Here is a 25497-nt window from a genome sequence, read left to right as displayed (position 1 = left end):
GAGGAAGTACAGTACATACTGACGAAACTAAAATGAGCTCTAACATGGAAATTAAACGTTTCCGGACACATGTCCACATAACATCTTTTCTTTATTTGTGTGTGAGGAATGTTTCCTGAAAGTTTGGCCGTACCTTTTTGTAACACCCTGTATGTAGACATGTAGAATAAAAATGTAGAATATTAGTAACGTTTGTTTTACTCGGAAAGCTTTAAGAGTTTTCACATTAAAAATTCGGGGGCTTACTTTTCAGCACGCCCTCGTACTTTGAATTTTCTCATTTCCGATTCTCTTTGTGGAAACACCACGTGTGTTGACACGTTTTTCACTCAATCGGAAGGAATGCAAAGCAACGATTTAGCAGTTTTCTCTCTGAAAGTTCTAATTTTGAGTTCTTGTTTGTTTTTTGTGCAATAGTTATGTGTTTACAACAGGTACGCCAGTAAGGTAATCCGTGGACAGTTTTCTGTACCGTTTTAACCATTTGCGAAGTTCCTTTGCATAAGAAGATATCTGCTTACAGGGGTCGAGTCCAGTCTTTTATTTGTAACAAACGAAGAAAATCTCTGGTTTCCATTACCTATTAAGATGATATCTCCCTCGGATTCAACGGCGCCAGAAGCAATTTCACTCTCCCCTATCATTTTTAATAGTCGCTCCACCCCCCCATATCCTATTGGACCAATGAGGCCTCCTCTTGTTATCTCTCATTTGATTGTTGCGTATCGTCGCAATACACTATCGCGACAATAATTTCTGAAGGAGATGTGCAAACATTTGCGTAGCTTTAGCTGATTAAACCCCGCGAACCATGAAGGCCCCAAAGATTGTCAAACGTTCCAGCTTGGCGGAACTACACTCCTGGATCATTAAAATTGCTACACCAAGAAGAAATGCAGATGATAACGGGTATTCTTTGGACAAATATGTTATACTACAACTGACATGTGATTACATTTTCCCGCTATTTGGGTGCATACATCCTGAGAAATCAGTACCCAAGAACAACCACATCTGGCTGTAATAACGGCCTCGATACGCCTGGGCATTGAGTCAAACAGAGCTCGGATGGCGTGTACAGGTACAGCTGGCCACGCTGCTTCAACACGATACAACAGTACATCAAGAGTAGTGACTGGCGTATTGTGACGAGCCAGTTGCCCGGCCACCATTGACCAGACGTTTTCAGTTGGTGAGAGATCTGGAGAATGTGCTGCCCAGGGCAGCAGTCGAACATTTTCTGTATCCAGAAAGACCCGTACAGCACCTGCAAGATGCGGTCGTGCATTATCCTGCTGAAATGTCTATCACGGGAACAATAACCATTGCTGAAGTACAAACGAAAGTTAGTATAGTCACTTGTCATATTGTGCACCCTGTTTTCCTCCACTGATGGCTCATATCTTGTTCTATTAATACATTGCGTTAGCATTGGACATTGTTACTGCATTAGTGAGATGCTTAAAATTAACTAACTATCGGACTCATATCTGATTACTGTCACTTTATAGCCGGAAGACACGGAAGAGTGGAATAATTTGTTTTACACGTTCGTTCGTAAAGCACAGAAGCGGTATAGTTCTGGACGTGAATTTTCAAAGTGATAAATATTCTCACTGCAAGGCCTCGCTGCGTGCAGTTGAAGGTAGAATCCGTCTTCCGAGCTTCCAGTCATGGTCGACGTCGATGGCAGCACCTGTGTTCGACGTCAACGTCCAACAACCACTTACAGACGGTAGGTGGTAGCACTAGCAGTGGAGGATATATAATATGTGTCTGGAGGGGGGTAAAACTGTGCTGTCGTCGTATTGCGGAAACGGAGCGATTTATTTGACGTCCAAAAGGGCATGATCATTGACTTTCGGACCAAGGGTGGAAGCATTTCCGAAACGGCTAAATTTGCAAATTGATCGCGTGCTGTCGTGGTTGTCGCCGAGGCAACTGAGGTTCACAACGGGTCACAAATGGCAAGGGCAAACGCCGGTGCAAAATGGTTCAAAAGGCTCAGAGCACTATGGGACTTAACTGCTGTGATCATCAGTCCCCTAGAACTTAGAACTACTTAAACCTAACTAACCTAAGGACATCACACACATCCATGCCTGAGGCAGGATTCGAACCTGCGACCGTAGCGGTCGCGCGGATCCAGACTGTAGCGCCTAAAACCGCTCGGCCACCCCGGCCGGCTGCAAACGCCGGCTGCGGAGGTTTGTGCAGATGAACAGACGTACAACTGCTGAGCAACTGACTGCCCTCATGAACAAACGGGCTACCGAGGTCACCGAAAGTGTTTCCTCAACAACCATTCAGAGAACGTTGCTGCGGATGGGCCTCCGCAACAGGCCCCTGGTTAATGCAGCCATGCTGATAGCTTTGGACGAATGCTGGAATCTCCACGATAGTTCTGCGACAGGATGTCTATTGAGTGGAGACAGATGATGTTCGAGATCAATCACGTTTTATGCTCCATCGTACAGATGGTTATTGGTGGGTACTGCGAGAAACATCTCAAAGGGAATAAGGAGGGAGCTTTATGGTGTGGGGAATGTTGCACCAGGATGAGTTTCACACAGCATTTGGAGAATTCTTTCGTGACGTTCCCTGGGTGATCTCGTCATTCTGGAAAGCACAATGGATCAACACAGGTATGCATCTATTCTTGACAAAAGATTAAAAGACGTTATAGGAATATGTAACGGCTTGGGAGATTGAAGAAGATGGCTAAAATCTCTGGCTTTATTATAAAAAACTGAGTGAGAAATTAAAATCATAAAATAAGACAAGACGTTTAATCATTTGTTGCGGCAATATTGTATAGGAAAAAAAGGTAAAAATAAAAGCAAAAAAATTTAAAGGACAAAATAAAAAAAGCACTTCAACACGGTTATAATTCTATTGTGTTCATAGCCAGCCTTAAAACTGGATAAAATGTGAAGAGACGTTCGTATTAAAAAGCGGTCGGCAGATCCTCCCGCACTGTTGCGGCTTTCTTCAACGGTCGGAAACCTCACGACTAAAATATTTGTCGAAAACATAACGCTGACGTGATGGGTCCCAAAGCTCACTGTCGGGCAACCCACGACACCTTCTTCCAGGTGGGACTCATTGTCCTTCCTCCGGATCCCTAAAATAGGCCGTGGCATACTCAATAACCAAAGGACAGACACACAGTCACGGCCAGGAAATGATATGTTACAAACAGATTAGCGAACTGAATCCATTATCTTACCTCAGGAATGGCGATAACAATGTTGGCGTTGCCTTCCCCCAGGTAATGCCAACTCTTTTTTTCCAAGTCCTCCATTTCCATAACGGCAGGTGGACGGTATCTGTAAATTAAGACCGAAAACAAAATTTTAATTCTGCTTCAAGCGAATGGATAAACTAACTACCTGGGCGTATCAATATGTATTCTTTCTTTAGAGGCAGCATTGAGTGTCTGTGCAGACACTGTGTGGAGAGCACCTATGTGCCCTGTTCCCACGCTATGCACGCATCAGCTGGTGTAATGCGTGTATCCAGACTCTAAATCAGTCAATAATCTGTGATTTTTCTTATAGGCCTACTTAATCGCGATTTAACAAAACTTTACACAACCGTGTTCTAGTTTACCATTTTACTTTCAAATCAATATTCAATTTCTGAGACGCAGAAAATTTTGAGTTGAAACTCAAAATTTTCTGTAGAAAATAACAACATACTGTTTACATGTTGTCAGAAAGTGAATTGGGAAATGAGAAATGTACATGAGGAACGAATCTTGAATTTTTGAGTGATTAAGGCTGTCTGAGCGTATGCAGAATGTTGTGCGATAAAAGAGTAGGTCACACATAATGAGTTGAACGTAGCGTACAAGCGGCCGGTACTTTTGTTGGAAAAGTAATAAATATCCCTACGCCCAAGCTTAAGACACGTAACGATATGGTTAATTAATGTGAACTTGGCGTTTTTGAGAAAATATATGAGAAATGGGCGTAAATTTTATTTAAGGCTTGTGGTTGGCTAGAAGGGTTTTTACCTGGTTATAAGAGAACAAACAGAGCTTTCATTGGCTACTGCTGGCATCGTATCCCTCCAATTAAAGTTTAATTATTCCATTTGGAAATGATTGCATTCACTTTAAGTGTGTTGCAGTCTTTTTTTTTTAATTATGAAATTTACTCCCGGAAAGTTAATTTTTCCAAATGTGAGAAACTGTTCCAAGGCACGTGGTCATCTGCCTTGTAAAATTTTTGGAACATTAAAGAAACTCAATTCATTTGCAAGTATCAAGGGATCTTTGATAACAAGACATTAAATTTCAAGGTACAAAATGGACTGACGAAGTATGGCCTAAACCCCACACGTTATGCAAGAGTTTTAAACACGTACGGAATTTTACTCATGATAACAGGCTGTAAGTGAAGAATTAACAATATCCTCCAAATAACTTTAATATACGAGGGTTGTCCAGAAAGTAAGTTCCGATCGGTCGCGAAATGAAAATCTCAGTGAAACCCAGAAACTTTTTTTTGCAACAGTTAGGTACACCTTCCACCTACTTCTCTACATAGTCGCCGCTCCAACTTCGAGTGTTGTCGTAGTGTTGTATCAACTTTCCAATATCCTCGTCATAGAAAGCAGCCGTCTGTGCTTTCGGCCAGTTATCTGCACTGGTCTGCAGCTCGTTGTCTGTGGAAAAATTTTGTCTTCATATCCAGTGGATCTTGTGAGCAGAGATGAGACTCAGGGGGAGACAATTACGGACTGTATTGTGGGTGATCAAACACTTCTCATCGGAAACGCTGCAGGAGCATCTTCATTGCCCCTGCAGTGTGCGGCCGAGAATTGGCATAAAGAAGGAACAGCTCGAAGGTTGTGTTATGTGGGCTGCATGACACAGGCGAAATCTCTAACCAGGCCCTCATACTTAGCGGGAGACGCTATTCCCTACGCATTTTTACGTGCTCACTGTTCATTCACTAGAGACACTGTCCAAAACATCTGTGCAAAGCTTTACCGGATTTTCCCAGTGGTTTCCATTCCGCGTCCGATCGGAACTTACATTCTGGACAACCCTCGTATTATACAGCGCTTAAACATGTAGAGCTCTCAATATGTAAAAACGCTCCACAAAACACGATCTCATGTCTCACAGTTAAAACAAAAAACAATAGAAAATGCCAGAAACTGCTTTTAGTGGTCTCTAGTGTGCAGTACATTATGTGATTCTAAAATCGTTTACAAAAAGACACCGACCAGGAAGCATCATGAGTTTATGAGTACACAATCCTCTAGATAGAGCACTCTCGACTTCTGCACAGACTAAAGTTTCGGGAATAGCTATTCGCCAGAGAGCAAGAATGTCTCTGCAGTGGTCCTGACAGTTATTGTAATATATTGTGAAAAACGCTTTTTGGTGAAAAACAACGTTTTCTCAGAGTGTATAAAGTAGAGATGTGCAACGATATACGATTCTGATGACATTTCTGAGAACTTATTTTGGTGATTCGAAATTTGACATGCCATTCTTACTACACGCCGTAACTAAACGTGACACATTCCGTAGACTTCACTCATATACATCATATAATGATCAAATAATGAACTGTATTGTATTTTTGCGAGCATAACAAACTACTGAATACCGTGTGCAATATAAATTGTTACTAAACGGACTCTGTCGTGATTCCTTGTCAAATGATCACGGGTCCTATACACAGGGTGTTCAGAAACAGTCTGAAAAGCTTATAAGGGTGTTGCAGGGTAGGTTATGTTAAGAAATACAGGTAAAGAAAAGAAATCGATACGTTGCGCCGTTTCCTACTTAATTAGCATGGAAGTTACGCAATCAGGCTGTTGCGGGCGAAAATCAAGCGGCCCACCAGAGACAGTGGCGCCAAACGCGTACTTCGTTTGGTTTCCTATAACCGAACAAGAGAGCGAGACAAAAATTGGACATGGGACGATAGCAAGATCGAAACCGAGTGAAAGGCTGAGCAATGTTGTGCGCTGTTATCTACGCTGTGAGAAGAACTGACACTAATTGTATCAGCCGGGCCTCTTAAATTTGTGCGCGCAGCGGCCTGATTGGCTAATTATCTCAGAAAATTCTTAACATTTTCGTAACAATTTCTCATTACAATCACCCTGCAACGCCATTACAAGCTTTTCAGACTGTTTCTAACCATCCTGTAGGTAGTGGCTGTTGGAATAAGTATCGTATGAATGATTTGAAGAGTGCAGCAACAGATGAATTTTAAATTGTATTCCATGAGCAGTGCGTCAGAAACTTGTAGCTGCAGTTATAATACCGACTTGGTAGAAGTTTTTGTGACATTATTATTTGAAAATGTAAATCAGTTTCGTTCAAACATGTTCTTACATAAATTATAAATTATTAGAGATCCTAATCCCGAGGTATAGTAGAATGAACTTTGAGCAAATTAATAGTAAACATGATGCAACCTAGGGACACATGTAGTGCCGTCATTTTTTCGTAGCTTTTCTTGGCTGAGTTACTTCGTGTGTCGCCCTACATCGGGCAGCGGAATGTGCGGAGCTTACTGCAGTAAGTGAATCTTGCGGGAACATTTTACGAAAGCAACAACAATCCCTGCCGCCACACATAGTAGATTGGCGGAAAACTACATATTCTGAACCCGGAAATGAACACAGAAACTGCTTGGGACAGAATAATCGTAGTAAGAAAGACTGAAAACATAGAGAAGACGTTCAGGATAACATATGAAAATGATTCATCAAGAAAGGCAAGAGAAGACAGCTGTAAGGAAATACTTATTCACTAAGAGACTGCACAGCGGGAGATGACTGGTGCGTTCCTAGTTTGCAGGGGGCCTTTTTGTGTGAGCAGGGACCGTATTTTGAGTTGCTGAGCACGCCGTATGGTTCCGCTGAGCCATCGGGTCGCGCCAGAGGCAGATAACGGGAGATAAGTGTATATTATTTTGTCTTGGGCTTGCTGGAATAAGAAGAACTGTCAGCAAGGAAGGGAATAATAATTCGTCAGTAGTGAAAGAAGTGGTTCGGTAAGTTTTAATGTGTCTGTGGGGTGCGAGAATTGAGAATTGGCGGTGTGTGTGTGTGTGGGGGGGGAGATTGGCTGACACTAGGGAATGAGGAAGCAATTTTGTACCCGCATAGCAAACGACGAAAAGTAATTTTCAGAGTAGGAGTAGGATAAATTCTGTCTGTAAATGAAAACATAGGTGGCAGTTTATATGATAATGTGAGTGAATCGAACGGTTTTAGTAATTTGTATTTAGTGTCCACTGCAAACTGTCAATAAATGAAAAGGAAACCAGGAAAGATTATATTAAATTTGCAGCGTTTCCTTTAAAGCAAGTAAAATTGGAAGAGGTATATGAGGAGAGTATTAAATTTGCAGCGTTTCCTTTAAAGCAAGTAAAACTGGAAGAGGTATATGAGGAGAGTAAACAGGAAAGTATTCAGGAAACGTTTGCAACATTAGTGTTACTGATGAACAAAATTTTGGATGAAGTGAACAGAAATGTTGATGACGCGAATCCACATTAAACAAAAACTTAACCATGAGATTAAGGATGTTTCTTGTGAACGTAATAATGTAATTTATCAACTCTTTGGTAAATTAGCTAATGAATTAAATAATTTCAGATCTGAAATTAAGGAAATAATTGAATTCCAGGCTTCTGATTTAAAGCAACCATAGAAACAATATTTGCATCAATTTAGTAATTATATTCAAGAACAAACTTTTCATGGTAAGGAAGAATATAACATGTTGTCAGTCAACCACATGGTTTGAAGTTTGGGCGTGGCCGACAGACGTGTTCGGATAGCCTAATGGTAAGGCGACCGCACTTGGGATAAACGAGAACTCCTGGTTCGGCACCAAGTTTTATTGTCGTCATTCTATTACACGGAGAGGTGACGAAAGTCATGGCATAACGATATGCACATATACAGATGGTGGTAGTGTCGCGTACACAAGGTATAAAAGGGCAGTGCTCAGGTGATTCATGTGAAAAAGGTTCCAACTTGATGATGAGCGCACGGCGGAATGGTATTTGGAGCTAGACACATGGGAAATTCCATTTCGGAAATTGCTAGAGAATTCGATATCCGTGATCCACAGTGTCAAGGGTGTGTCGAGAATACCAAGTTTTAGGCATTACCTCTCACCACGGACAACGCAGTGGCAGACAGCCCTCACTTAACGACTGAGAGCAGCTGCGTTTGTGCAGAGTTGTCAGTGCTAGCAGCCAAGCAACACTGCGTGAAATAATCGCACAATACAGTGTAGGACGTACGACGAACGTATCCGTTAGAGCAGTGGGTCGTAATTTGCCGTTAATGGGCTATGGCAGCAGGTGACCGACACGAGGGGGGGCCCCAAGAGAAATACGGGCCGTGCAACGAACTTGTGACGTCACACCAGTCAGCTTGTCCGCCAATCTTCGCGAACGCTCGGCTCCTTGCAGGGCTCTCGGGAAATCAATATATAATTGAAAAGGAACCCACTAACGGTCTTAACTTAGGTTAGCCGCGCGGTCTAACGCACTGCTTTCCGAGCGGGAAGGCGTGCCAGTCCCCGGCACGAATTCTCCCGGCAGATTAGTGTCGAGGTCCGGTGTGCCGGCCAGTCTGTGGATGGTTTTTTAAGGCGGTTTTCCATTCGCCTCAATTACACTATATCGGCGATTGCTGCGCAAACACTTTGTCCACGTACGCGTACGACATAATTACAACGCAAACATTGGAGTTACTCTCGTCTGGTGTGAGACGTACCCGGAGGGGTCCACTGGGGGCCGAACCGCACAATAGCCCTGGGTTCGGTGTGGGGTGGCAGTGGGATGAATGGACTGCTGTAGCCTGTTGTGGGGTTGTGTCCCACTGCAGGCTATGGCGGGGACGAAGCCTCTCCGTCGTATCTAGGTCTCCAGTTTCATACAATACAAGACAATACAAGGTCTCAACTTCGTCTTGTGCTGTCGAGAGCTTATATGCACTTAAACGCGCAGGCAAGAGTTATTTTACTCGTTTGAAATTCGTAGATCTGCCGAGTCACGTTCTGTCACGTACGGGCCACAGCTTGTCTTTCTCGTGAACCTCGGATGCGAGTGCCTTTGCTAACAGCATGACATCGCCTACAGCGCCTCTCCTGGGCTCGTGACCATATCGGTTGGACCCTAAACGACAGGAAGACCGTGGCCTGGTCAGACGAGTCCCGATCTCAGTTGGTAAGATCTGATGGTGGGGTTGGAGTGTGGCGCAGACCCCCAAAGCCATGGACCCAAGTCGTCAACAAGGCACTGTACAAGTTGGTAGTGGCTCTATAATGGCGTGGGCTGTATTTACATGGTCCAACCTAACCGATCATTGACTGGAAATGATAATGGTTGGCTACTTACGAGACCATCTGCAACAATACATGGCTTTCATGTTCCCAAACAACAATGGAATTTTTATGGGTGACAATGTGCCATGTCACCAGGCCAAAATTGTTCACGATTGGTTTGAAGAACACTCTGGAAAATTCGAGCAAATGATTTGTCCACACAGATCGCCCGACATAAATCCCGTCGAAAATTTATGGCACTTAATCGAGAGGCCATTTCGTGCTCAAAATCCTGCACCGGTAGCTCTTTCGCAACTATGGACGGCTATAGAAGCAGAATGTCTCAATATTTCTGCAGGGTACTTTCTACGACCTGTTGAATCCGTGCCAAGTCGAGTTGCTGCACTACGTCGGGCAAAGGAGGTCCGACACGATATTAGGAGGAATCCCATGACTTTTGTCACCTCAGTGCACAGCTGATGGTTGTCCATATTCGCAGCTGCGCGCACCTTTCATGTATTTTATAATGGCTGTAGTCACCGCAGTGCCGGTTTCTTCGAACATGATATCGTATTCCGAGCGGATAGCCAAAGTTTAAATCCGTTAGTCAAACCATTTGTGAGAAAAATAAAGTGGCTATATAATTCATGAATTGAAAAAGGGTGATACGGTTGACGAGGAAGAAGTTCTTGGAATTCGAATTTATCTGTTTGTGGTGTCAAAGTTTTGTGACAAACAGGATTTGAAAAAACAAAAACAACGTGAACGCGGAGGAAAAGCGGGTAAGATGATTTGCTAAACGAGCAAAACACAGTGCACAATAAAATTAAAAAGGAATTTTGTCAAGAATCTGGAGTAACACCCGTCTACAAGAAGGGCAGCAGAAGTGGTCTACAAAACTACTGTCCAATATCTTTCACATCCATTTATTGTAGCATCTTAGAACACATTCTGAGCGCAAACGTGATGATGTATCTCGAATAGAATCACTTCCTCCTCGCCGACCAACATGGAATCCAACATCAATCGTGTGAAACTCACTTGCACGTTTCTCACATGCACCCTGAAAGTCGTGGATCAAGGCAGTTCGGTAGATGCAGTATTTCTTCACTTCCGGAAAGGATTTGACTCAGTACCTCATATAAGCGTATTATCTAAAGTACGATCGTATGGAGTATAAAGCAATATTTGTGACAGGACTGAGGATTTCTTGGTAGAGAGGACGCAGTGTATTGTCTTGGATGGAAAGTCATTAACAGATATCGAAGTAACTTTTGGTAGGCCGCATGGATATGTGTTGGGGCCTTTGTTGTTCCTGTTGTATATTAATAGCCTGGAGACAATGTTAATAGTAAACTCATACATTTCGCAGATGATAACAAAGTACTAGTTAAAAAAAAAATAAAGCTGCAGACCTTGATAAGATTTCAAAGTCGTGCAACGATTGGCATGTTGCTTTAAATGTTCAGAAATGCAAAATTCTGCCCTTCACACAACGAAGAAACGTAGTATCACAATTGTAATTGGTGAATTCATACACATTCCTGGGGAACAGTTTGTATGGATATGGAATGGAATGATCACATAGACTCAGTCGTAGTCAAGGCAAGCGGCAAACTTCGGTTCATAGGTAGCATACCAGGGAAATTAAATCAGTCTACGAAGGAGACATCTTATAAAATACTAGTGTTACAATTCCTAGAATATCGCATATGTGTGTGTGGGACCCGTATCAAGCAGCGCTAACATGGGGTGTTGAACGTATATGAAGATGAGCAGCAAGAATGGCCACAGGTTTGTTAGACCCATGGGAGAGTGTCAAAGAGATGGTGAACTGGCAGACACTTGGAGACAGACGCAAAAACTATCCCATGAAACCCTACTTACAAAGTAGCCCTCTGCGTATCTCTTCCGTAGGGATCGCGAGGCAAAGATTAAACCAACTGCACCGTGCAGAAAGGAGTTTAAATAATCATTCTTGCCGCTCTCCATACACGAATGGAATGGGAAGAAGCCCTAATACCGGGTTCAGTGGGAATTACTCTCTGCCCTGCTCTTCACAGTGGCTTGCATACTAGATGTAGAAAGAAAGAGTAATAATGATTTGCAGCAATTGGAGGAAGGAAGCCCAGAAGAATTTTCCAAACAGGTTGGAGATAGTTTATTTGTTATGAAAAAGAATTAGTAAAAGAAGAAGCTGGGGCACTTATTAAGTGTCCATTATCCAGATAAATGGTGACTTAGGAGTCAATGTAGAGGAAGATAATGGAGCTGTTGAAATGGGAATGGAGAAGTGGAATTTAGTGAAAAGTCTTGAGTCGTCCTAAGTAGACAGATTAACTCATTTTGGGACTTAAAAAAGTGGAAGCAATCCCTCTAATGTTCGTGCACTCTCCAGTGATGGAGAGAGTTTTGAATGACATGAATCTGTGAATGACTTATTAGAAGAAGTTGAATTTAAATCTAAAAGTGAAAAAGGAAGACAACCAGCAACAAGTATGTTAGTGCAAACGGAGTAAATGAAGTATTTATAGGACGTGGGGGCTATTGAGTGCGGTGTCACAAAAACGAGTAAATATTCTCCCTGAAAAGGAATCTATGGTCACCATGCCGAATTCTGGGATCTACGAGGTGCATTCAAGTTCTAAGGCCTCCGATTTTTTTTCTCCGGACTGGAAAGAGATAGAAACATGCGCATTGTTTTAAAATGAGGTCGCGTTCATTGTCAATACGTCCCAGAGATGGCAGCACTGTACAGCAGATGGAATTTTACCGCCAGCAGCGAGAATGAGAACTGTTTTAAATACTTAAAATGGCGACGTTTTCCTTACTTGAACAGTGTGCAATCATTCGTTTTCTGAATTTGCGTGGTGTGAAACCAATTGAAATTCATCAACAGTTGAAGGAGACATGTGGTGATGGAGTTATGGATGTGTCGAAAGTGTGTTCGTGGGTGCGACAGTTTAATGAAGGCAGAACATCGTGTGACAACAAACCGAAACAACCTCAGGCTCGCACAAGCCGGTCTGACGACATGATCGAGAAAGTGGAGAGAATTGTTTTGGGGGATCGCTGAATGACTGTTGAACAGATTGCCTCCAGAGTTGGCATTTTTGTGGGTTCTGTGCACACAATCCCGCATGACGACCTAAAAATGCGAAAAGTGTCATCCAGGTGGGTGCCACGAATGCTGACGGACGACCACATGACTGCCCGTGTGGCATGTTGCCAAGCAATGTTGACGCGCAACGACAGCATGAATGGGACTTTCTTTTCGTTGGTTGTGACAATAGATGAGACGTGGATGCCATTTTTCAATCCAGAAACAAAGCGCCAGTCAGCTCAATGGAAGCACACAGATTCACCGCCAACAAAAAAATTTCGGGTAACCGCCAGTGCTGAAAAAATGATGGTGCCCATGTTCTGGGACAGCGAGGGCGTAATCCTTACCCATTGCGTTCCAAAGGGCACTACGGTAACAGGTGCATGCTACGAAAATGTTTTGAAGAACAAATTCCTTCCTGCACTGCAACAAAAACGTCCGGGAAGGGCTGCGCGTGTGCTGTTTCACCAAGACAACGCACCCGCACATCGAGCTAAGGTTACGCAACAGTTTCTCCGTGATAACAACTTTGCCTCAGCGATTTTCCAGTAGTCAAAACAGACTCCTAAAGAAGCCTTCGGCGCTGCCATGAAATCATGGCGTCAGCGTTGTGAAATATGTGTACGTCTTCAGGGCGATTACGTCGAGAAGTAACGCCAGTTTCATCGATTTCGGGTGAGTAGTTAATTAGAAAAAAAATCGGAGGCCTTAGAACTTGAATGCACCTCGTATAAGTAATGGAAACACAAAAAGTGAAAACAGTTATAAAACTAGGAGTACAGCTGTATCACAATTTCCTGGTTATACAACGTCTGAATGTGGACATGTTGATGGGAGTGGACTTTTACAATAAACGAAAAGAGAAAATTTTTGATATAGACTCAGTAACATTAAATGTAGTTGGAAAGAAAACGGTAGTCCCATTTTTAGGAAGAAAAGAATTGACTATGGGGGAAAAGGAAGGAACGCCAGTACTTTACTGCAGAATCAAGTTTGTATTGAGGGGTATAAAGAATATGGAGAGGAAATGGGACTAGATCTTGAGGGGTTGCAGCACGTCCAACAGAGTACACTGGGAAAGGTAGAAGAAACTCATGAATTACGTGAAAAACAAGAACGAGTATAAAAAAAAGTGTGCTGTTGGGGCACAGAAGGTTTTTCTCTACGAGAAAGGTTTAGTGAAAAACTGTGCTATTTGACAGTCATATTTGAGATGTCTATCGCATCATATATGATAATCTTAAGGGACTATGGATGGTTGGGCTGACTGTATCTGTAATTGTGCTACTCAATGGCCAAATAATTAGTGCCTTTGCATATGTGTTTAAGGAGATAAAAGAGAGCATAGATTTCACACCCAACTTCCAATAGAAACTAACAGTTCTGATAAAGTCACATAGAACCCAAAGAGAAATGTGGAGGTATGAGTGAATAAACATTTCTTCTTTCCGGTTTTAGACCACAACGTAGGGTCATCACATGAAGGGAGTCACGTCATCCAGTGTCTTGATAGTCATCTGTCTGCTAACAGTATAAACTCTTTTTTCCTCTTTGTTGTCTGAAAAAGATATGTGTGTCTCTGAAACATGGAAGGAGTATCAGTCTAGCGTTTGTATGAATATATGTGGGGTGATCACCTAACAGTATCATCCAAGCTGGCTGATGAGCCAGACGAACGTGCAACACACATTATAGAGAACGAAATAACTAAGTGTGACTGATCTATAATATGGAAAACACAATGACTTCTCCATTCTACAAAAGAGGTGAACGCTTCTCGTAATTTTCAACGGTTGAGGCTGTACAGCGCATCTTTCACAGTCACCTAGCACAAATGACACCTCCATCTTTTACCCTATTACCTGCACATGAGATAAAGGCATTTATATTGCGTTAGTGTCTGTGTCAGAGGACACGCGACTGTGAATCGCTTCATATCACCGCGGCCTGAGGCTTATTATTACAGCCTTACTCTCAGAGATGGTGTTTAGTCGTGTGAGAGAAGACTCTTCAGCAAGCATTCTTCTACTTTGTCACTTCGGAGACTGCATTGTGGAGAGGACTGGAGCGGCGCTGATTACAACCCTATCGTAAATAACGTGCACAAACTGATGTGTCGACAGAAGTGCCGACACAGTGTTATTTTGAGAGGGCCGATAGGCACGCTATCTAACGCAGACGGGCGTGAATTCTGGAACAGGATAACTATTGAATGGTAGCAAGAAAAGTACGTAGCTGCTTTATACTTAACTTTAATGACTCCTTGTGATACATCTCTCTTGACTATACAAATGCGACTCGTAAGATACATGCACTGTTACAATTGGCGCCTTGCTAGGTCGTAGCCATGGACTTAGCAGAAGGCTATTCTAACTGTCTCTCGGCCAATGAGAGGAAGGCTTTGTCCGCTAGCAATGTCGTCCGTACAACTGGGGCGAGTGCTCTATCGTATCTCGAGACCTACCTTGTGGTGGCGCTAGGTCTGCGATCACAGTGGCGACACGCGGGTCCGACATGTACTAAATGGACCGCGGCCGATTTAAGCTACCACCTAGCAAGTGTGGTGTCTGGCGGTGACACCACACAAACAATGTGGTGAAATAGTTTGAACAGAATCCAGTTCTGTCAATGGTTTGTCCAGTGCCGTATTGCAGCACCGAAATTTCTGCACCTCTTATTCTCCACGGATAAGGTCTCTTTCGATGCTGATGGGTTTTTCAGCAGTTACAAAAGCGAAATCAGAAGTAGTGAAAATCCGGACGCCGCACTCGACTCACATTAACAGCAACGATTCTCTGTTAACTTATGGCCTGATACGAACTTGTCTGTTACCACTGTTTGAATGGAACACATTACATGATATTAATTCGAAATGTGCTGTGACTGTTGTTCGAGGTCGTATTTCTTGTTGTCCGCCGGTGTGTAATTTCAACTCGAAGGTGCACTACTGTACTTCAATATTAACATCCGGGAGCAATTGAACAAGACGCATCCGCCTAGTTGCGTTGCGAGAGAGGCCCCGCCGAATAGCTACAGTTCGCACTTGAGTTTCATTCATTATTACCAGTTTCTTGCGAGTTCAGTTCCGAAATTCAGCCTCATCTTTGCAAACAAATATACTACCTAGAGAATCGATTGTTGCACACGTCGCAATAGGGGTTTAGGCCATAGTTTTATTGTATACAATCGCGGGGATCGTTCGCATAGCAACCTATTACCAAACTGAACTCTTACACGTTAAAAATACTGCGTTATGTATGGTGCTTCACATGGTTGACCGAATACTTGTTCGCGTAGGTTAATTCCATCTGGTTTGGAACTGAATTCCTTGTGAGAGCTCGGTAAATACACACTGTTTGGCAATTCAAGCCTGCATCTTTTATATAACTGATTTCTGAAAGAATAAACTCTGATTCGTTCAAGGTTCTGGTTGAGTCATGCAATAGTGAGTGATGGGTTATTACACTGGGGCTTGAGTGTTTAATACAAACTTTTAAAGAGGGAGCCTTAGTTACCGGCAATGATTTTACGTTTGCTTTTTGCATGCACAGCTCGGCCGACAACACAGTATGCAATGGCACTATTTGTAAAGGATTCTTTGAATAAGCTGTGCCTCCAAAACTAAATTCCCGTTGCTAAGATAGCTTATGTGATCCTGTAAACATAGTAATCTCATTTATGAGTCTAGTTGTTATCTAATTTATACCTCAGGAATACAAGAACAGTTTATAATTGAGTATCTGGATGTAAAGGAAGGATTGCTGATTTGGGAAAACTATGTTGAACTACAGTGCCTCGTGACTTCAATCTCTTCATTGTCGTTTATGATCAAGTTGACATTAGTATAACATTGGCACATAGTCTTAGGATTAAATACCGAACGACTGTTAATTTTACTTGAAGCTTTCTAAATAGTGACTCTGTAGCCACAGCATACAGGTTTCTGGAAAGCGGGCAACACTGGCTTATGGATCACTTAATGGGGAGTGGTACTGTTAGCTGTACTTAACTCAGTATTCCCGTAATGTAATTTCTTATCGCATGTAGGAATGGCAGACAGAAACCCATTTGGCTCATTACCTCTAACAAGAATTGGTGATCAGTATTGCCATAGGCGTTATCAAAATGAAGAAATGACATTGCTTTTTAATGTTATACATTGAAATTAGGTATACTACATCTTTATATTAAGTGAAGAAATTTTTCAACAAGCGACCGACAATGGCGCTGGCTTCATAGGATACCAAAATTTGGGATAAATTGAGTCTTAGCCAATATTTAATTATTACTGTAGGACCTTAAAGTTTGACGTTAATAAAATTATCGGTTTCACATCTCGTGTAGACTTGATTTTTTTCTATTTCGGGGTAAGCACAATAGTGCGTGATTGATAACTAACTGACAAAATTCGACAGTAAGTCCGTCCAGTTCAATCGACTTACTGTTTGGTGGCGCTAGTATTATTTCTTTAAAGTCTTCGAGAGTGATACCTGGATGAAGTTTATACTTCCTTCAACGGCGACTTTACATAGAAGTGAGTCTGCATTCGACCAACCAGATGTCAGATGAAAACGTCTTCGATGTTAATTTTGTCTGATTAGGGGCCTAACAAAGACACGGCTTTGTGAGATGGTCTCCCTTGTCCATGTGAATACTTCAGAAGGGAAATGTTTTGCAATTGAGCGCAGCAGCTGATGACAACTTGACGACCTAATGTTACTTCCTCTGAACCCGTGTTGGATGGAACTCAGTTTTTTTAAGTAATGTTTTTTTCAGTTGGCTACTTAAAATAGGACCAATTTCTTTTATTTCTTGTTTTCGTGTTGGACCTGAGGTTATTTAAAGAAAGCAGCAACAGCACGCATTCTCACTCGTGTCATTTCACTTGAATGCTATGAACAACAGTTCGCGTCTATTCCAGTCAGAGACCTTCACAAAGGACGTTCAGGTAGACGTCGCCATGGCTAGGGTTATGTTCTGAGAGCTCACCTCAATGGGAATCAGTTTTCGAGTCGCATTTAGATTTTTTGTTATTTATGTGTACGGGAAGATCCACCGCCGGAAAACAGATTGTGAATAGTGGATTTCCACGTCGAGCCAGAACTGGGGGCCAGTTTCGCGGATATCTCTAACGGATCTGACCCGCTGATATGAGGCCCATCGTTTCCCACTAAAGAGCAGTCCCTGCCCGTCGGATCTAGCTCCCCGATCTGCCTGCAGGGCGGGTTCGTTCGTGTGCGGAGGAAAATCGGCGGGTCTTCGTGATTTATCCTTGGACTCAGGACTGCTGTGCATGCTCGACAGGCCAGAGGCCACAGGCGACCTATTTCAGGGGTTGATACTGTCTCTCGCCGCACGTACGTTGTACAGTGCGGCGTTTTAAAGGCATTTTAGTACGTTTTGCACTTTGAAGTACTTTATATGCTCGAGAGAAAGTATGGACGATGCTAGGAAGGAAATTGTGGCAGTCACAGGCTGTTTAGGCCTTTGCAAAGTGCAGTATTTGTGGTACCTGTAAAATAATGGACATAACACAGTTACGGGTAATAGTCTACAATAATGGACTTAGTACAAGCAACATTTTATTGGCAATCACTATGTTTGGTTTATACAATTCATCCCTTACATTTCCTTCTTTACGATTCAGCCAAGAGACCTACACCTTTCTGAGATTATTTCTGAAATTATTGAAGGTATTTTAAATCCGTCTTCGCATCTGCAAGAAAATGCGTACTTTTGTCACCAAATACGTTTCATTTTATTAAAACAATGCATCATCAGAGGTCTATAATGAAACACATTTACGCTGTGGCTTGCTTTCCATATCTGAAAACAGTTCTTAACATAAGATGTTCATATTAATTACGATATGTTTTGTCCAGTTTTCGCTCACATCAGGAAACGCTGTCTGCTACAATGTTTTGAGAAATTGTTTCGTTTGGCACTGTTGCTAGTTTTTATAACGATTTGGTCCACAGTTGGTATACTGTCTAGAAATGTTTCGACCATCTCATTGTACGCCCAATGTTTTGAAAATTCTTGTTTGTGTAATGTTCATGAGTCAATTTTCACAACTAACGTATTTCACGCTGTACTTATATAAGTTTTTCGATGTGGTCACCGGTCCACCCCCTCTACTATACTTGTAACAACGGAAACTCGTTGTGAAGGGAAAACCACTCATTCATCAGCGGGGTATTTCGAATATCACCTAGTACATGTCTCTGGTTACTATGTTAAAATTTTTTTCTTTTGACGAAACAAAGTGGGGTTTACATTATGTCACACCGCTAACATCCTAATACGGTAGCAATTGCGATAGAATACTGAAACAGTGATTTTTTAAACGAGAACCTATGGACAAATCATATCAAAAGCTTATGAAAAAGCACATTGTCGGTATAAATATAAATTTGTAATTTCTTCACTTATCTTGTTGCAAAGTCACATCAATTCACTTTTCCCCAGCTATCGATGATTCTTAAAAAATTATGTAATTCCATTGCAAAAGTGTGCAGTTACTCTTACATCGTCGTAGAAAAGAAGGTTCTGCTTCTTACCCTCATCGCAAAATTCTCTCATCTTTGCGCGCTATTATTTGTCAAAAACTCGTTTCGATATCTCAAACCATTTGTGAGATATGTGGGGTGCTAGGGATATTTCATTTTAGCTTTATCGCTGGAGCGCGGGATGGCGAATCAGTGTACTTGTAACATTAATTTTCTCGAGACTGGTGATAAATAGCGAGCAACTGCTAAGTCAAAAGAAACTTTCAGTATGTTACCGAAATTTCATACTCAGCAATATATGTTCCAATGTGCGCCAAACACAAATTCGTAGCGACCCAAATTATTCACTGCAAACTTTTTGATCATTAGTTAGTTAGTTGATTTGTGGGGAGGGGACCAACCAGGGAGGTCATCAGTTCCATGGGATTAAGGAAGAATTGGGAAGGAAGTCGGCCTTGCCCTTTCAAAGGAATCATCCCGGCATATGCCTGAAGTGATTGAGGGAAATCGCGGAAAACCTGAATGAGAATGGCCGCACGCGGATTTGAACCGTCGTCCTCCCAAATGCGAGTCTAGTGTGATAACCACTGCGCCTCCTCGCTGGGCAAACTTTTCGAAGTTAAGGCAGTGTGTTACTTAAATGCGAAATATCACAATAACTATGACAATTAGCGTCATGATTGGCACCGCATCATGTAGCTAACGTACACTCATGAGCCAAAACATTATGACCACTGCACACCGCGAGGTTTGATGCCTTCTGGTGGTGTTTCGGACATGTTACGCAGTAAGGAAAGAATGTAAGAGGAAGAGAGACGAATGGGCAGTCATTATGGCTAAGATACGGGCCGCAAATTCGGAGATCCACTGATATAAGCGGATTTGACAAATGGCACATTGTTATGGCGCTGTGGCTGGAAATGAGAATCTCTGAAAAGGCGAAGCTGATCGCCTGTTGTCTAATGTCATGAGCACGTATGGAAAGTGGTTGAAGAATGGTGAAATAGCGAGTAGGCCGTATGGTACTGGACGACCACGTATCATCACAAGATGTAGAGGTCGGAGGATTCCCCACTGTGTAATCCAGGATAGACAGCGATCTGTGGCAGATATGACGACAGAGTACAATGTCGGTGCAGGCACACGTGTTTCGGAAGACACCGTTCAAAGCTCGTTGTTGAACATGGAGCTCCACATCACACGGGCCCTACGTATTCCTGCTTTGACCCAGCGACATCGTCAGTTACGGTTGCAATGGGCGCAGCGTCACTGTGTCTTCACCGTGGATCAATAAAAACGTGTCGCCTGTCGAATGAATCGCATTTCTTGTTACACCAGGTCGGTGCTTGGGTCCTTACACGCCGTCATCCAGGCGAATGACTACTTAAAGCGTGCACCGCGCCACAGATGCAGACCGGAGAGAGCGTAATAATGCTATGGGTACATTGAGTTGAGCTTCTATGGGACCTGTGATAGTACTCAAAGACACCGTGGCAGCAAAGAACTACATGAACATTATTGCGGGCCACCTGCAACCCTTTGTGATTGAAATCTTCTCTGACGGTGATGACATCTTCCAGCAGGACAACTCTCCGCGACACGAGGCCAGAATCGTGCTGCAGTGGTTTGAGGGGTATTATAGTTAACTCACACTGATGTCTTGGCCAGCAAATGCCCCTAATCTGTGCACACTGGAATACATATTGGGCGCCAGCTGCGTGACCATAAACCACCGTCCCATAGTCTGGAGGAATTTAGTGACCTGTGAGACGACATCTGGTGCCACATACTTCTGGAAACCTTTCAAGAACTTGTAGAATCCGTGCCAGAGGCACTGCTGTACTGTGTTTGAAAAGTGGACCGACACACTATTGAACAGGTGATCATAATGTTTAGGCTCATCGCTGTATAAAGCTATAACTGAGGCGAAACCAGTTTTTTTAACAGAATAGTTTCTATAAAACTGTGTGAGAAAGACTGCAGGGTAGGCGACGTGAGCTCGCCGTTCTGCCGGAGTATCACGTCAGCCCCGACTCGCTGAAAACTCACAGACTTTGCTGAACGAGGACAGTGGCAGAAATCCGCCCGTGTGTATATCTTCTGAAAGGCCGGATCGGCAGTTCACAGAACTACGTGTAACGGCTTCAAAGTTTTGCCTCCGCTAACGCACAGGCAGGGACTGCAGGTTTTCAAGAATCCGCCGGAAATGTCCGTGGCTCGTAGCTAAAATCCGCTCGTGTGGGCCAGTTAAACGAAGGCCTGCAGGTCAGGCAATCTGCCAGTTGTTTCACTGCCACTACTTCTCACTCAAATACTCTCTCGGTCAGTTCATAACCTCATTCCTTAATTCTTTTCCGAAGGATAAATACTTGCCTTCAGCCAGATTTGTGCCTTAAAGTCGTGGGTAACTTTGCGTGAGGTTAAAAGCAGTGCCTGTTTACTGACTCTAAACAATTAAACTATTTTTCTATGCACTGTTTGCCACTGTACTAACGCTATTAATTATTTGATGCGTGTGCTTTGCTTCCACTGCATCAGTTTGTTGCAAACTATAGAGTCGCGTGTTGAGTCGATAGTGAACTTCTACATTCCATTGCTTGTGAGCGCCGGCCCTTACTACTGATAAGCGCTCTGATAATTGTTTCACTATTTATTAAGATACATCCCCTTAATCGAGCTTAGCAGTACGATCAGATTCTATGCCTATTGTGCTAAGTAAGGATCGTAGATGAAGAAACAGCGGCTTATGCTCTGGCAGCACCCGTATTTTTACCAGACTGCGTGCGCGATAAGGAATTAGGTAGTTTTGGAACGAGATATGCAGTAACCCACCTTCTACATTTAAGCACGTATTTGATATAAAAACAACATCTTAGTATATAACTTCTCAGCAGGTTAAAGCAAATATCGTTAATACACGACTACGTATTAAAGCTGGGAGTAAACGAAACAGTCTGCCGTGGATAAATGGTAACAGTAGTGAAGTATTACGAATATAATATGATGATCCATTAGATTTCCAGCGCGTAGTCGACAAAACCTTATTTCTTCATCTCATACATTGGGCATATGGGCAACGGCCTTGCCGCAGTGGATACACCGGTTCCCGTGAGATCACCGGAGTTAAGCGCTGTCGGGAGTGGTCGGCACTTGGATGGGTGACCATCCAGGCCGCCATGCGCTGTTGCCATTTTTCGGGGTGCACTCAGCCTCGTGATGCCAATTGGAGCTAATCGACCGAATAGTAGCGGCTTCTGTCAAGAATACCATCATAACGACCGGGAGAGCGGTGTGCTGACCCCACGCCCCTCCTATCCGCATCCTCAGCTGAGGATGACACGGCGGTTGGTTGGTCCCGGTAGGCCTCTCATGGCCTGAAGACGGAGTGCATACTTTGAGCATATACGGGCTGTTCAGACCTCGAAATATCTCGAAAACTGCACATCGGATCAAAAAAAGTTACAATTCCAACTTGTCTGTCTCGGACGGGAACATCCAGCGATGGCGCGCCACCCCACCCCGTGCGTGATTGGCGGGGGAACTTTGAAATCTTCAATGGGAACTCCCGGTTTTTATTGCAGATTACGATTCTTCGGCAAAATCTATATACTTGCTGTCTGAAGCATTTTCTTCGTTTCGCCACAAATGGCGCTTAATAGAAATGGGCACACATTCGTCATTTACGCCATGCTACTCAATGGCCCTTGAATATCCACCACCATGCTGCGATCTTAGGACAGGCCAGTGTGTCATACCTTCTCATTGGAAATCCTATTCGTAACGTTGTATTCCTCCAACATATCGAACAAGGGACTTGGACGCGCCACTGCGGCCGTGGCTCGAGGCAGATGCTACTCTACTTTTCCAATCAGAGTAAGTGTTCAAACATAGTACCGCCAAATTCAATACACTTCGTGATCCGCTTTTCAAATGACCGAACACAGGACAGAAGCATATCTGCAGGAATGTCAGCACAGGCGCTTTTGATGCGGTCGATGATGTCTTCACGGCCTCTTGGCATTTGCTGTTACAGCTTATCTTTTAAATATCCCCACAGAAAGAAATCCGGCAACCTAGCGGGGCAATCAATAGGGCTACCTCTGCCAGTCCACCGACCAGTGTAAACACTGTCTAATACCTCCCGTGCTTCAATTGCGTAATGCACTGGGCAATCGTCATGTTGAAACCTCATACGTTGTCGAATGTCCAAGGCAACGTACTGCAGTAGTACCGGTAGTTCCTATTTTACGAACGTTCGATATTTGCGTCCATTCAACGTGCCGTCGATAACATACGGACCAATGAATTTGCTCCCCATGATATCACACCATAAGTTAACTGGCCAAGGACGTAGACGGTCAAATTAACGTAAGCAACGGGGATTGTCTACACTCCAGTAATGCATGTTATGCCGGTTAGCCGGCCGCTGTGACCGAGCGGTTCTAGGCGCTTCAGTCCGGAACCGCGCTGCTGTTACGGTTGCAGGTTTGAATCCTGCCTCGGGCATGGATGTATGTGATGTCCTTAGGTTAGTTAGGTTTAAGTAGTTCTAAGTCTAGGGGACTGATGACCTCAGATGTTAAGTCCCATAGTGGTTAGAGCCACTTGAACCATATGCAGGTTAACGCTACCATGGCTTGTGAATGTAGACTCTTCGGAAAATAGTACCTCGGCAAAGAACGCGGGGGTCGTTTGCACTTGTTGATGTGCCCATTCACAAAACACTACGCGGTTATGGAAATCGGCGCCATGACATTCTTCATGCAGTGACACGTGGTATGTATGATACTTATGACAATGCAGGATTGTGACAATACTACCTATGGACACACCGGAATCGCGATATAATTGCCGGGCGCTTATCCGTGGGCTGTGGTGCAATGCCGCTAACACAGCTATTTCATTAGCTTCTTCTGTACTATGTTTGCTTTGCTTCCTTTTGCCGGTCTGTTCGCTGACATCAGACATAAAGGCGTTCACAAACTTGTAAAATAACGAGAGAGAGTTAGCTTTCTCTAGAAAACGCTCGACATACAAGTCTACAGGAGCCTCAACATTTCTTCTACATTTTCCGTAAATCAGGATCATTTCATTTTTTTCCTCTTCGGTTGCAATATTGATGGTCCACTTGGACGTCTGTTCTCCAAATGATAGGTAGGGTGTGAGGCATAAACACTGAGCAAGTGTTGCAATGTTTAGGGCTGCTGTCTGGTGAGCTCTGGCCGCAGTGTACTGCCTGTTATGATATGTTATAGTTCGCTACACGACTACGGTGGCGCGTCGAGTAGTCCCATGTTCGACATGTCGGATGGATACAACGTTATGCATGGGGTTTCCAATTAGAAGTTATGAAATACTGGCCTGTCCTACCCTCGCAGTATGGAGGTGGGGTCCCACATGCCACTGGATATTCAAGGGCCTCTGAATAGCATGTCGTAAATTACGATTGTGTGATCATTTCTATTCTTCCGATTACAGCGTCATCTGTGGCGAAACGAAGAAAATGCTACAGACAACAAGTATATAGATTTTGCCGTAGAATCGTCATCTGCAATAAAAAACGGGAGCTCCCATTGAAATCTACAGCGACAGTATTAACAAACTGTTCTCTCGTTGGGATAAATGTGTTTGTCACCAGGGTGACCATGTTGAGAAACAAATATGAGGACATGAAGATGTTCCTCGGTCTTCATTTTCCAATAACTGTTTGTTGACACGAGAATGCTAATAGCATGCAATAAAAGTTACCATGAAGCCCCCCGCCCTCTGTCTGTCTCTCTCTCTCTCTCTGTCTGTCTACATATACACCCATACTCCGCAAGCCACCTGACGGTATGTGGCGGACGGTACCTTGAGTACCTCCCTTCTATTCCAGTCTCGTATTGTTCGTGGAAAGAAAGATTGTCGCTATGCCTCTGTGTGGGCTCTAATCTCTCTGATTTTATCCTCATGGTCTTTTCGCGAGATATACGTAGGAGGGATCAATACACTGCTTGACTCCTCGGTGAAGGTATGTTCTCGAAACTTCAACAAAAGCCCGTACCGAGCTACTGAGCGTCTCTCTTGCAGAGTCTTCTACTGGAGTTTATCTATCATCTCCGTAACGCTTTTGCGATTACTAAATGATCCTGTAACGAAGCGCGCTGCTCTCCGTTGGATCTTCTCTATCTCTTCTATCAACTATATCTGGTACGGATCCCACACCCGTGAGCAGTATTCAAGCAGTATGCGAACAAGTGTACTGTAACTTACTTCCTTTGTTTTCGTTTTCGGACTGCATTTCCTTAGGATTCTTCCAATGAATCTCAGTCTGGCATCTGCTTTACCGACGATTAATTTTATATGGTCATTCCATTTTAAATGCCGGCCAAGGTGGCCGAGCGGTTCTAGGCGCTATGATCTGGAACCGCGCGACCCCTACGGTCGCAGGTTCGAGTCCTGCCTCGGGCATGGATGTGTGTGATGTCCTTAGGTTAGTTAGGTTTAAGTAGTTCTAAGTTATAGGGGACTGATGACCTCAGAAGTTAAGTCCCATAGTGCTCAGAGCCATTTGAACCATTTTTGTA

General features: G+C 43.4%; 1 protein-coding gene across 1 annotated transcript in view; it reads right to left on the bottom strand.

Moving 5' to 3' along the window:
* LOC126470496 (inositol-pentakisphosphate 2-kinase-like) overlaps positions 1–25497 on the bottom strand; it is a 103340-nt gene that overhangs the window by 50328 nt on the left and 27515 nt on the right. The window contains exon 2 of the mRNA XM_050098368.1: positions 3230–3329. Within this exon, the coding sequence (XP_049954325.1) occupies positions 3230–3310 (81 nt within the window). The 5' untranslated portion in view covers positions 3311–3329. The remainder of the gene's footprint in view (positions 1–3229; positions 3330–25497) is intronic.

This window comes from Schistocerca serialis, chromosome 3 (assembly GCF_023864345.2).
Source record: "Schistocerca serialis cubense isolate TAMUIC-IGC-003099 chromosome 3, iqSchSeri2.2, whole genome shotgun sequence".
Taxonomy (NCBI): Eukaryota; Metazoa; Arthropoda; class Insecta; order Orthoptera; family Acrididae; genus Schistocerca; species Schistocerca serialis.
Note: the sequence above shows the minus strand (reverse complement) of the source record. Positions and strands in the feature narration are given on the sequence as shown.